This window comes from Barbatula barbatula, assembly GCF_947034865.1.
Source record: "Barbatula barbatula genome assembly, chromosome: 21".
Lineage (NCBI taxonomy): Eukaryota > Metazoa > Chordata > Actinopteri > Cypriniformes > Nemacheilidae > Barbatula > Barbatula barbatula.
Genome location: NC_136784.1, coordinates 1,778,133 through 1,792,878, shown reverse-complemented (window position 1 = coordinate 1,792,878; position 14,746 = coordinate 1,778,133). Strand labels below are relative to the sequence as shown.

General features: G+C 45.2%; 1 protein-coding gene across 1 annotated transcript; it reads left to right on the top strand.

The window, feature by feature from the left end:
- The first annotated feature begins 691 nt into the window (after positions 1–691).
- On the top strand, positions 692–14,571 carry LOC306910528 (E3 ubiquitin-protein ligase TRIM21-like). The gene is made up of 7 exons (XM_079485115.1): positions 692–911; positions 1,011–1,570; positions 2,842–2,937; positions 4,443–4,676; positions 4,931–5,069; positions 11,815–11,841; positions 11,976–14,571. Exons 1-7 carry the CDS (start codon positions 842–844, stop codon positions 12,512–12,514), a joined length of 1,665 nt encoding a protein of 554 aa, XP_079341241.1. The 5' UTR covers positions 692–841; the 3' UTR covers positions 12,515–14,571.
- Positions 14,572–14,746: the final 175 nt, after the last annotated feature.

The window sequence follows — 14,746 nt, the reverse complement described above, 5'->3', positions numbered from 1 at the left end:
GAGTAAGAACTCTCTCCTAAGACATGCACAAGCAGGTGTACAGAGTTTTGCTAATCAAATACAGGAGTTATGCAAATACGTTTGCAAAACAAACCATCAATCTACATAGGCCTACAAGAACAAAACAAATGCATTTTTAAAATCTCTCAAACTCTTTCAGCAAACACCCATTTGGAAGTGAATGTAATGTGTCTGTGATGACGTGGTTGAATATTGGAAATATTTTCTGCACATGAATGTAAGTGTGAGTTTGCTACAATCACATCTCTACATAAAGGAAGATTGGCTTCTGTGCTTTAACTTGATTGTCATCTGAAATAAAAATCATGCAGGTATTTCTCAAGCGCACATAAACATTAAGCTCTATAACTATGTAAACATTCTTTAAAAATTGCTCATTTATAGGTCTGTCAACCCTTGTGTTGTGTAACATATGAATTGTTTTCCCCAGCCATTGATTCCTCGCTAAGGAACTACTCTTTTTATTCTTTAGTTTTTTTTGTCCTGAACATGCTTTACAAATATTACACTACAGTAAGCTTTTGTAATTTTATAATATCTCACTTTCAGTACAGACAGCAATGCGTAAACATTAAACAAAGCAATTGTAATATTGTTTATAAATGTGATCTGTTTCACATTTTCCGTATGTAAATATTGTATATGGGTGGAGTTATGACATCACCATTGCATTAGAGAAAGTGAAAGTAACTTGATGAACGAAACAGAGGCTTTAACTCTTTAAATGATCTGCCGTTAATCTAACAACAGAACATTTCTTCACTCATTGTTAGAGTGATTATATGCACCGATAGGAAAGTGACAGAAATATAGCACGTCAATGGCAGAGTCTTCACCAATAGCACCAAAAAGACGAAAAACCAGAGGACGAAGTGTAAATGAACCTCCAGGTGAGTCAATATCAGAAAAACAGTGCATGAATAACTTTACTCACATGTTACATTTTTGGAAAATCACGAATGGAGATTATATATTTTAATCATTTTAAGGCATGTCAACATCGAGTGGTCCAATGGATGAGGATCTTCTGTGTTCAATTTGTCTGGATGTGTTCAGTGATCCAGTCAGCACTCCATGTGGACACAACTTCTGTAAGATCTGTCTCAGTACACACTGGAACAACAGTCAAGACTGCATATGTCCAAACTGTAATGAAACATTCGACCAGAGACCTGATCTCAAGATCAACACAACACTCCGAGACGTTGTAGATCACTTCAAGAAGAAATCAAACAAGAAGCAAGCTGAAGCTGAAGTTGTGTGTGACATCTGTACTGAAGGAAAGCTGAAGGCTGTGAAGTCGTGTCTGGTGTGTCAGAGCTCTTACTGTGAAACTCACCTGGAGCCTCATTTGAGAGTTTCAGGATTACAGAAACACAAACTCATTGATCCTGTGAAGAATCTGCAGGATTATATATGTCAGAAACACGAGAGACCTCTGGAGCTCTTCTGTAGAGATGATCAGACACACGTGTGTCTGTCCTGCACTGAAGGAGAACACAAGTTTCACAACACCGTTCCATTAGAAGAGGAGAGTAAAGAAAAGAAGGTGAGAGTAACTGACAATGTTTAATCCATACTATTTTGCCACGGTCTTTTTTGTCCATTTTCCATCTTTTTCGTTAAGTAATTGTTAACTGATTGTTTCCTTAATCAGAGTTTCAAGATTGGGTTACTTTTATTGGATTTGCAATCTAGAAATAGAAATCTAAAAATAAAATATAGCTGCAAGCATTAAATACGGGGTCAACCCCAACAACTGTCCGAAGGGAAATATATTTTGGACATGTCAGATGATCAGATTTTGAAAACCAATATTAAAAACAGGGAAAAACACTTAGGAAAAAATGCTTATAACTTTTGACCACTAAGTGGTGCGGTCACCAAAATATTATGAGGCAGACAAGATGTGCCAGTGATGACACATACCAAGCTTTGTGTTAATACACAAAAGTGTTGCGAAGAGACAACAACAATGTGTATTGTTCCAAAGCAGCTTTACAGGAGAAAATAAGACAAACTGAAACACAGAAAAGTGCTGGTGATTATAGAACAAGCAAGATCATTCTAGTAAATAATATTTGATAAATGCAGTCTCCCGGTGAGCAACCCAAACTCCAATGATAAACCAGTAAACCATCAATTCAGTGCAAACCAGACAGCTTTTGTATGAGTTTAAAAAAGTATGTTTTCTATATAGATCAGGGAATATTAAATGCCAGAGAAAGTCACCTCTGTTTTTTAGTCTTGTCCTTGGAACTTGCATCAGACCAGAATTTGTAGATCTGAGAGACATTGAAAAGTTGCAAGGCTGCAACAGATCGGTTAAATGCTAATATATCATTTAATACGGCAGACAGGAAGTATGGTGGAATATGACAACTTTAATATCAATGAACTCTACTTGAGCCAACAAATATATCACATTTTGAAAACCAAGTTAAAAAACACATGAAAAAGGCAGAACCTCACAAACAGGTACAGGCTCGTGCACCCGCACGTACCCACACACTTACATTTTTTGCATTATTTTGACAAATAATACAGTTCATTAAAACACAGTACAGTACAATAGCACATTAAAAAAGAGAAAAGATCCACCTCCCTTACATGTCTTTTCTAAGGCCCGACAATGACTAAACACAAATGAACAAAACCCTGTTTGCTGGATGATTCTTGCATATTGTTTAAAAAAACCAAATCAGTCAAACACAAAAAAGCACTACATTAAATCATCATAATCAGACCATTTCACTTATTGATTGCTTTAAGTATCTGAAAAAAGGATGTTGTGACCAAATTTGTCTTTTCTTTCTCTAGAATCAGCTGTTGAAGATACAGACAGATGAGCAGCAGATGATCCAAGACAGAATCAACAAGATTCAACATACCAAACATTCAGCAGAACTCAGAAGAGTTAAGAAATATTAGTTTAAATATTTATGATATCAGAAGGCTGCATCTGAAAACATAAGTAGCTCACTTGCTGCCTTTACGGCCCATTATGCAAAGACTTTGGATGCAGAATTTGGAAACGATCTATGACCCAAAGACCTACCGAAACAATTTCAGACAGGCTTCAAAGGCATTGTAACAAAATTATGTAATCACTTTGGAGACAAATAAATATTAAAAAACAAAATAATAAGTTCTCAGTAGAAATGCAATCAAAATTTCTACTTGTTGTAGGAAGTGAAAATAACATTTATATACATTTACACATAAACTTTGCCCCAACTGCTTATGCTAGGGATACATCTATGCTGCTATTTGATCAGCTAAAGTTTCAGTTTTGGATGCAGCCAAAATAATGGAATAGCTTTTGTGTGTGTGAAAATGATGGCATGAAAACATAATAATGCCGACTTTAAGTTTTAATGATTGTAAATGTCTCTCTGACCTGACAGATCTATCGTAAATGTTTATGAAATGTTGTAATGTGGACATGCCCACAATTGTGTAAAATTATTGTTAAACGTTAAATGATTATTGTCATCATTGTTTTAATCAATGCTTGTGACAAATTTCTGGGTTGCTGTTTGAAATGAATATGATTATTGATGCTGGACGTGTGTTTGTGTGTGCGCGCTCACAATACACTTTTCAAAGCAACGGTGAAGAAGCATCGCCTCTGAATGATGGGTGGAGGGGTTATATATATATATATATTTTTTATTAAAATGATTTATCCACTCAATAGTCTACAATATAATAGCCATATAAACGTAGCATAATTATAATAATAAAACATAGCAAAGAGGCATTGACAGAGAGTCAAGAAATGACGATGAGAAGAATTATCATTTATATTTCAGTAAAGTTCATTAAATCTATTCTGTTGTTAGTGTGGTCTTTAAACTTATGAGCTGTGTATGTGTTACGGAGGCCAGCTAGTGAAGAGCTGTGCAGTGTGTAATCCTCACTCCCTGACCAACAGAGTCTCCTCGTTGCGAAGCAAGTTGACAAAAATGCAATAAAACCTTTAGGTGCATCAAAAGCGTTTGTTAAGATACCAGCAGACAAGCTATTCCAGCACAAATTAGTGCATAAAAGGTCACCAAAATGAAGTAATTGAACCTCATAATTAAATACAAAAGGAGGGAAAAAATCTGCAAAAGGTCCACCTTTTGAAAAAAAGAACCTCGCCTTTCAATAGGCTTGCTACGGACCTGAAATTATTGTTGTTTTATTCATTTAAAATAATTACAAACATGATTATGCAGTCTAGATAGAATCTGCCTTTTGGCCTGCAGCACTTTTTTAATTCAATAAAAAAACACAACTACAAGTATTTTACACTGAAAATGAGTACTTTTAATGGAGTAATATTTAATAAGAGAATCTGTACTTGCTTGGTTCGTGTAGTCATGTACATTGTCTTAGCAAACTTCACTAATCTATTGATTGATTTGTTTGACCAGAAAAACGCAGAGAAGGAGAAAGCAGCCGGTGTGGCTGTCTTCGCTGATCTCATCCAATCTATTGAGAGAATTCAGTCTGAACTGCTGAAGGTGATGGAGGAGAAGCAGAAAGCAGCAGAGAAACATGATAAACATCTCATTAAAGATCTGAAACAGGAGATCACTGAACTGAAGAAGAGAAACATTGAGCTGCAGCAGATCTTACATACTGAAGATCATCTCCAACTCATACAGGTCATATATGTCATTCGGGTATAAATAATAAAAAATGTAGTACTTGCTGAGTCCATAGTAGTGTTTCATTGAGGTATCAACTTGGTCTCAGACCTCAGCATTTAACAATATAAAAAATGGACTCAAATGAGACTGTTGAATGTGTCTTTGAATAAAAATGTATGAGACTTAGGTACTGTAGGCACATGTGAGAGACTCTTTTAGCACACCCAAGAAAGTGACAGTTTCCTTATGAGGTTTTTCTCCTATTGTAGATTCATTCATCCATGTGCATCCCTTTAAACATCAAGAACTGTCCTGAGATCAGTATGAAGGGTCATGTGAGTGTGGAGAAGATGCTGAAATCTCTGAATCGACTGCAGAAGACTCTACACAAGAAACTCAGTGAAACCGGTAGGTGAAGATCAAATACGCTGTACAGACATTATATTGAGGAAGTGATCCCTTAAATCAAATAAATGTACACTGTACATTTAAATATTGACTGGAAAGCAAAAATGAAATATTTTGTACACCATGGACATCAACTATCAGTTTTAAACCTATTTTGTGATAACAGAATGAACAAGTATATAAGAAATCTTAATAAAACATTAAGTAGACACAAAGCATAAAAACATAGAGAAAGAGTTTTAGATTTTGACTATAAGAACCTCGGGCTAGATTCATATAAGATTTCCTAAGAAATAAAATAAGAACAACCTTCAAAATGTTTGAAATGTTTTCCTATAATCTTTTTCAAAGCATAAATGGTAGCCAGCACATATTCTCAGTGGTTTTGTGAGGTCAATGGCTGCCACCAACTATGGTGTGGTTACCAACATTCTTCAGAACACTTTCTTTTGTGTCCTGCAGAAGAATGGCCAGATTCACATGCCCTAGAGCTCCTACTCCCAATTATCATCATGAACAATTTATATATCATTTGATATATTTATATATAACAACGTCTCTGTCAGCTCTAAAGATGAACACTCTGTTACATTCAATTAAACCAACCAAACATAGTGATGAAAACAAGGATACAGAACAATTTATGCTTGGAAAACCAGGCTTCCCCTTCAGTCGGTCTCTCGACGTTGTGAGAGACTGACTGGGGTTTGATCTTGAGAACCTACCTTCTCCGAGATAATTAATTATAAAACGCCAATGGGCTTGGCGAATGGCACGCGCACGCCAGTCTCCGCCCCGTGCATACGGGTATAAAGGAAGATGGCGGCGGTCATTCACTCATCCTTTGTTCTTCGGAACCTGTGTGTTTGCTGATGCTACACGCGATACTCGACTTCGAGAAAACTTTTAACCTGCTGGATTTATGACGCGGAGCAGCGGACTTCTCCTTTCGGTGGACTTCCCCTGGGCGTTTCGGCAGAAGACTACAGACCTTAAGAGGTAAGTCCCTCCGGCTACGAGCATGTCTCGTAGCTGTATCCTTGGGTGCGACAGACTCATCCCGGAGTCTGACGGCCATGATTCCTGTGTCACTTGCTTGGGGCTCAAGCATGCCGAGGCAGGTTTCACTGATGCAATGTCCCGTGTGTGCGGACATAGCAATCAGGGTGTTGCGGTCACGGTTGGCTACGTTCTTTCGAGCGCTGCCACCACCCCGTCTGTTTCCCAGGCGTGTTCAGCTGCCGTTTCGGCGAGGTTGACCGCTTTGGCGAGCGGCGGGGGTGATTTAGGGACTCCGATAGATGTTGCTCCGTCAGCTTCACGCTCGCGGACCATCTATACCCCTTCACGCTCACCTGGTTCGTCCCCTACGAGCGGCAGACGGCCGTCTCATAGTGGTAAGACTTCGCACACGGATGATGACGCTATCTCTATCGCTGCGTCGGACAGCTGCCTGCTGGCATCGGATGCGGAAGACTCCTCTGATCTCCTGTCGTCAGGCAGTCGAGCTCCGGAGGAGACTGACACTGAGATGTCGGCCATGCTTTCCCGGGCAGCCGCGTGCATCGGGTTGCAGGGTGTAACAACATCCTCCTCGGAACGCTCGCGGCTAGATGCGCGGTTTCTGGGGCGTGGTCAAAAGCCACGCCCCGCTCCGTTACCATTCTTCCCGGAGGTGCATGACGAGCTCGCCAAGTCCTGGAATGCGCCCCTTTCAGCGCGTTTCAGGCCGGAGGGCTCTGTGGCTGTGACTTCCCTGGTTGGTGGGGCGGCTAGAGGCTATGTTGACGTTCCCCGCGTGGAGCGTGTAGTCGCGGGCCACTTGTGCCCGCAGACAGCTGCCACTTGGGGGGCTCGACCTAGACTCTCGTCCAGAGCATGTAAGTTCTCTTCGACACTCGTCGAAGGCTTGCAGTGCTGCTGGACGAACCGCCTCCGCTCTCCACGCCATGGCGGTCCTCCGGGTTTTTCAGGCGAAAGTCCTGAAGGATTTGGACGGCGGGAAGTCCGACCCAACTCGTATGAGTGAGCTGCGTACTGCCACAGACCTCGCGCTACGAGCGACGAAGGCCACGGCACGTGCCCTGGGTCGGCCGATGTCCACAATGGTGGTCCAAGAGAGGCATCTGTGGCTTAGTCTTGCGCGGGTGAGCGGCGCCCAGAACGCCCGTTCTGGATGCGCCCATCTCGCAAGCAGGGCTGCTTGGTGATACCGTGGAGGACGGCAGTTCTCCGCGGTCTGGAAGCAGACTGAGGCGATCGAACAGATCCTACCACGCCGCAACGTGCCCGCCAACAGGTCGGCATGGTCTCGGGCACAGCCTGGTTCCCAGCAGCCCTGCCCTCCCGCAGCGGCCCTCCGGTTGAGGAACCTCCCAGAGGACGACCCACCAGAGACGTAGCCCCCGCGGAAGAGGGCATCTGTTCCCCGTCAGCAGCCCGCCAAGAGATCCTTTAAGCGGCCCTGACGGGATGAACCAGGGGGAGATTTTACTGGGCCCGAATCCCGGCCTTTCCAACGCCAGATCGGAGAAGGACGCTGCCTGCCGCGTTCCATCGAGTCTGGGCCCTTTTCAGGGTCCGGCGCCCACATACTCACAAAGAGACAAATCTCCCCTGGGTTTTCCTCCACAACACTCTCGTCCAGACGGTGTATTGGATGGATCGGGCCGCCGACCGCAATCTCCCCCGGACATTGCATCAGGCCGCCTGAAGCAGGTAAACATACAGAGCCGTCAACCTCCCGGGGGGTCCCCCCTGTGCGAGGTGACCGTACTGTCAGCCACCGAACCAGCCTCCCCCGGCACGGTGAAGCAGATTGTCCCTCTGGTCCCGTTGTCGCGGTTCTTGGGCGCTTGGTAGCGCACCAGCCCGTCACACTGGATAGAGAGGACAGTCCATCTCGGTTACTCGATCCAATTCGCCAGGCGCCCCCCCAAGTTTCGGGGCATTCTGTACACCTCGGGGCGAGGAGAGAATGCTTCCGTACTTCGGCAGGAGGTCGCCGCCCTTCTGGCGAAGGGTGCGGTCGAACCCGTCCCTATAACCGAGATGTCGTCCGGGTTCTACAGCCAGTACTTCATCATGCCCAAAAAGGCGGGGGGCTGCGGCCCATTTTGGATCTGCGGCGCCTGAACAAGCACCTGCACAAGCTGCCGTTCAGAATGCTGACGCAGAGGCGCATCCTGGGCTCGGTACGTCACCAGGATTGGTTTGTGGCGATCGACCTGAAGGACGCGTACTTTCACGTCTCTATTCTCCCCCGACACCGGCCGTTCCTACGGTTCGCGTTCGAGGGAAGGGCGTATCAGTATAGGGTCCTGCCATTCGGTCTGGCCCTGTCTCCACGTGTTTTTTCCAAACGAGTGGAGGCTGCCTTAGCTCCTGTCAGGGAGCAAGGCGTGCGAGTGCTAAACTATCTCGACGACTGGCTTATCTTGGCATACTCGCGAGATGTGTTGTGCACGCACAGGGACCTTGTGCTTCGGCACCTAGACCACCTAGGCCTCCGGGTCAACCAGGAGAAGAGCAAGCTCTCCCCCGCGCAGAGCACCTCTTACCTCGGTATGGAACTAGACTCTGTCCGTATGTCAGCACGTCTCACCAACGAGCGTGCACAGTCAGTGCTGCGCTGTCTGAGGTTGATCAGTCAGAATCCCTCGACGCCGCTGAAGATTTTTCAGAGGCTCCTGGGGCACATGCCATCCTCGACGGGGGTAATCCCTCTCGGGTTGATGCACATGCGGCCGCTTCAGCACTGGCTACAGAGTCGGGTTCCCTGGATGGCGTGGCACGCCGGCACCAGGCGGATTACGGTAACGCCTCAGTGCCTTCGCACTCTCTTACCCTGGTCAGACTTGACCTTTTCTCCGAGCGGGGGTTTCGAGGCGTGTCGTGGTAACGACAGACGCCTCCCTGCAAGGGTGGGGTGCGGTGTGCAAGTGGGCACGCAGTATCGGGTCGGTGGACAGGTCCCCGACTGCGTTGGCATATCAACTGCCTAGAGTTGTTGGCAGTCCTTCTGGCACTGAGGAGGCTCCAGCCCCTCGTGCAGGACAAACACGTGCTAGTCCGGTTGGACAGCACGACTGCCGTGGCGTACATCAATCGCAAGGCGGCATACGCTCACCGCAGTTATCACAACTCGCCCGACGCCTCCTCCTTTGGAGTCAGCAGGTGAATCCCTGCGGGCCACGTTTCTTCCGGGCAACCTGAACCAGACAGCCGATGCGCTCTCTCGACAGTGTACTCCCCGCGGAGAGTGGCGACTCCATCCCCGTGCAGCCTGGCTCATGTGGGAAGCGGTTCGGCAGGCACAGGTGGACCTGTTGCCTCCCCGGACTCCACCCATTACCCGCTATGGTATTCCCAGACCGAGGGTCCCCTCGGCACGGATGTCCTAGCACACAGCTGGCCGCGGGACAAGCGGAAGTACGCCTTCCCCCCAGTGAGCCTCCTTGCACAGGTCCTGTGCAAGGTCAGGGAAAAGGGGCATCAGGTTCTGGTGAGTGGTGCCATACTGGCCCAACCAGACCTGGCTCTCGGATCTGGTGGATCTGACGACGGCCCCCCCTGGCCCATTCCCCTGACGAAGGACCTTCCGCAGGGGAAGGGCACGTTGTGGCACCCCAACGCAGGCCTCTGGAACCTCCATGCCTGGCCCCTGGACGGGACGAGGGCTTGCCCGTTAGCGGTCCGGGAGACTGTCTTACAGGCTAGAGCCCCGCCTCTAGGCGGTTATACGCTTATAAGTGGCGCCAATTTGTCCTGGTGTTCTCCCCGGGAGGAGAACCCGCGGAGTTGCCTGATCGGATCAGTGCTGACCCGCAGATAAGTATCCCCGTCAGCACAACCTGGTCACCAGGTTCCTCAGGAGCGCGAGAAGGGTGTGTCCACCTTGGCCGCGCTCCGTACCCTCTTGGGACCCTAATGTGGTCTTACAGGGCCTTGGTACGGCCCTGGTGAGCCCCTAAGAATTGCCAATCTTCCTCAGTTGGATGAAAGATGCTCTCTTTGTGGTGCTCACCTCCATCAAGAGGGTGGGGTGCCTGGAACTCGGGATTGGTAATTCTCACGTGGTCCTGAGATCCTATCCCGACGACGTGCCCAAGCTTCCCACTACTCCCTTCCGGGACCAGGTGGTGAACCTGCAGGCGCTCCCCTCCGAAGAGGAAGACCCAACCTTTTGATGTGTTGTGTCCAGTACGCGCGCTGCGCCTCGGTCTGGACCGCACACAGAGCCTCAGAAGCTCTGAGCAGCTCTTTGTCTGTTCTGGGAGACGGCACCCGGGGGGGGCTGTCTCCAAACAGAGGTGGCGCACTGGGTACCAACCCAGGATCGCCGTGCCCGCTGGCAGTGAGAGCCCACTCCACTCGTGGGCACTGGCACAGGGCGCCTCTCTGGCAGACATTTGTAGAACTGCGGGTTGGGCTACGCCCAGTACCTTCACGAGATTTTACAATCTCCACGTGGAACCAGTTGCAGCACATGCCCTTAAACGCCACCAACGTTTAGGGTGGGCTCCTGGTTTGGGCGTACGCCTGCGAAAGCGCCTTCTCCCCTCACCAGGTGAGACTAGTGCGCTATTGTAGCCTACCTACTTTCCCCTCTCGGGCGAAGTATAGGCATTCCATCCATCACTAAGCATTGCACTTGGTAACAGACTGAGCAGAGCCGTCTGTTAGAACCAGGTCCGTTATAGGTAGAGTCATCCCTGCTCAGGCAGACCCCTGTATTAGGACTAGTGCCCCATACGTAGTGACTCCCCTCTGGGTCGTCCCGTGTGTTAATTCCTCACTCAGGATTTCCCGATTGGTGAATCTGTAACCTCCCCGCCGGTGGTAATCCCACCTGGATTGTCTCCCTATTCGGGCTAACACCTTTCCGCATGTTGTTCTCCCCGCCGGGGAGACCATGTCATGTCTCCACATGTACCTCCCCTCCGGGTAGGATGTGGCCTCCGTAACACACTCTTCTAAGAGGAGAGCAGTGTTTCCCCAGTGTTCGGCTCCGGACAGCTCCTCGCTACTAGAGGCGTACGCCACTGTCCGTGAGGCCATCAGTAGAGGCTTCTCAGTATGACCAATACTATATGACTGGAAGATTACGTCTCGCGGTAGCACTCTTGTGACTCGCTAGCCCAGTCAGGGTCGCTCCGCTAGAGGTCGTGATATCGGTGCAAGCGCTGTGGCGTTTAAGATTGATCCCCAGTCAGTCTCTCACAACGTCGAGAGACCGACTGAAGGGGAACGTCTCGGTTACGTCTGTAACCTAGGTTCCCTGATGGAGGGAACGAGACGTTGTGACTTCATGCCACAACGCTGCACCGAATCACTGCAGTGAACGGGAGTGCCCTCTAAGGTTCCACAGTACAAAGGGTGAGTGAATGACCGCCGCCATCTTCCTTTATACCCGTATGCACGGGGCGGAGACTGGCGTGCGCGTGCCATTCGCCAAGCCCATTGGCGTTTTATAATTAATTATCTCGGAGAAGGTAGGTTCTCAAGATCAAACCCCAGTCAGTCTCTCACAACGTCTCGTTCCCTCCATCAGGGAACCGAGGTTACAGACGTAACCGAGACGTTTATGACTAAGGTTGACATACTGTACACACAATATTAACAAAAGCGTTGGTAAATATTTGTATTAATATATAGAAATAACGTACAGAAATATATTCATCAAATCAGTTTGTCCCTACACATGACAGATTTGCTGATGTTTTATTGTCATGTGTCTGTACAGAATTGAAGTGGATGCAGCAGTATGCAGGTACAGTGTGTCATCTGCTCTCTTCACTCTTATACTACAATACTTTACATTTATATACTGACACATTATTCATTAAATATCACAAACATCATCATCATCATCAGTTGTGATTCATATTCTCTGATCTCTCTCAGTGGACGTGACTCTGGATCCTGATACAGCTCATCCTGGACTCACCCTGTCTGATGATGAGAAACAAGTGAGACATGAAGACATAAGGCATAAACTCACATACAACCAAAAGAGATTTGATAGGCACCTCATTGTCCTGGGAAAGGAGGGATTCTCATCAGGGAGATTTTATTTTGAGGTTCAGGTGAAGGGAAAGACTGACTGGGATTTAGGAGTGGCCATTGAATCTGTTAACAGGAAGAAAGATATCACACGGACACCAGTAAAGGGATTCTGGACCGTGGCTCTGAGGAATGAGAATGAATATAAAGCTTGTGCTTACCCCTCTGTCTCTCTGTCTCTGAGTGTAAAGCCACAGAAGGTGGGTGTGTTTGTGGATTATGAGGAGGGTTTGGTCTCCTTTTATGATGTGGAGTCCAGATCTCATATCTACTCTTTTACTGGTCAATCCATCACTGGGGAACTCTATCCTTGTTTTAGCCCATGTCTCAGTAATAAAGGTAATAACTCAGAACCGTTGATCATCACACCTGTCAATTAATCAATTAATTGGGGTGGCGGGGTCAGATGTGGCCTAGTGGTTAGCGAGCGTTGGGCTTCTAATCAGAAGGTTACCTATTCAAATCTCTGTGCCACCAGGTCATGACCAGGGCCTGCTGGATATTCCGCTGGATATGCCGGATTTCCGTGTAATAGTACCGTGTATTTGATTGAGTACGCTGTTTAGTGTTGCAATCTGACGATTTATGGCGTGATCGATTCCAAAGGCATCCACAGTCTACTTCTCAAGCGAATCTTATAGATCGTGATCATTTCTAAAGTAGGCTACAGAACAAGCTAACTTTATCTAACGCAAAGCAAAAGTAAAAACCACTAATTAAGCAGCCTATCTGTATAAATGTCCACACGATATGGTTGTCGTGTTCGTATTGCATCACGTGTTCTTGTTGATAAAAGCAAGCTTAGCCTACACATTATAATTGGGTTTAAGAAGCGCTGCGTAATCAGACGCAGCAAACTCACACACAACAATGAAATGAGCGAACAAGTTTGTTAAAGCGTTTATGTTTTTTTCCACATTATGTCCTTTCTTCTTCATCTCATGTGCTGAAACAGAATCACTGAAAGATCCATTAAAGTCTTCAAAAACACGACTGAGATCGTCATAGTTTAAAGCTGTGAACAGCGCACAGTTTACATGTGTGATCATCATTATAAAAATATGTCATTCTGCATTTAAAATGTATATTATAAATAAACAAGTAGGTCTATATTCAATAATGGTGTTAATAAAACATGTTCATAACCTTTTTATTTAGGTTTAATTGCAATTTTGACAGCGGATATGTAAATGCTTTTATTTTGTAAAGTTTAAAGGCCCATCTCTCAAATCTTTTAACACATTTATTTTAAAAAATTTTTTAAATTATAACACATTTCAAACAATTGAATAACTATCCCGCAGAATTCCGCAGATTAAGAAAAAAATTCTGCGCAGAATTACCAAAAAAAGTCAGCAGATTCCGTCTGGCCCAGGTCATGACTGAAGTGCCCTTGAGCAAGGCACCTTACCTCTGTTTGCTCTGCAATAATTTGCCACTGTAAAAAAAAACTACTTGTCAGTCGCTTTGGATAAAAGCGTCTGCAAAATGAATAAATGTAAATTAAGCTTCCAAATATGAGATAGATGAAAATGAACACGCTGCCTGCCATTTAATGTCCTCCATCCTCAGGTTAAATTACGCAAAGACAAGAGACATCAGTCAAAAGTGTTCTGCATGCATTGAGTCATTTGAATGTTAAACTTGGGTAACAGCTTGTAACCTGGCAAACATAGAAATCGTACGAAATGACCCAGAATCCGGCCCACGTCAATGTATGACAATCAAAGCCGCTACTCAGTTACAGTCATTACAGATTTCCTCTTACAATAATCACAAATTCAGACTAACTTGTGATTAACTGAGTTTTATGTTTAAAAGACTGAACACAGGCAGAACATTTTAGCAGAGTTCAAGTGTGCCTGGGGGTGGCGCTCTTACATTGATTGGCAGACTAAAATTATATACAGTTATCTTAGAATACAAAACATAGTATTGTGTTTGACTGTTGATTTAAAATGTAATGATTCTGTTGGTGGAATTATAACACGGCAAATGTGAAAAAAATTCGGAGAAAACACTGTTTACAAGTTACCATTTTTTGTTTGTTTTTTATATTTCTCATAATTGCTATTATTACTTGTTGTGTTTCAAAATTTAGTTGTTGTTGCAATATTTATTTCATGCAGCAATTGTTTTGACTACTCGCTCATGTGTTAAGCTTTATGAAAAATCTGCTTAAACAGAGCGGAGGACATAGGCAATACATTTTTCTCACAGATTGCCTTATAATACTATATATCTTATAAATATCCATTTATTTAAGTATTTCTTATTGATTTTTGTGTGTGGGACCCTACAGCCGTTTTCGTATTTTTTCACTATTCAGTGGTTTTGGGATTATACACTTACATTTTCTGTGTTTTTATTTTGGCATTGGGCAATCCTGAAGAGACTGGGATTAAATTAATGAGGGAAAATAAACTAATACACTTCTATGTGATGTGTGTTTCTTTTTAGTTATGTGTTGCAGTGTAAATCTGGGTCCATTTTCACATAACATCACTTAGAGTTCTTCTAAATAGAAGTAAACGTTTTTGTTTAGAGTTTACTATTAAAACCCATTAACAATGCTGCTGAGTGCAACTTTTACTAAGGAATAGAAATAAACA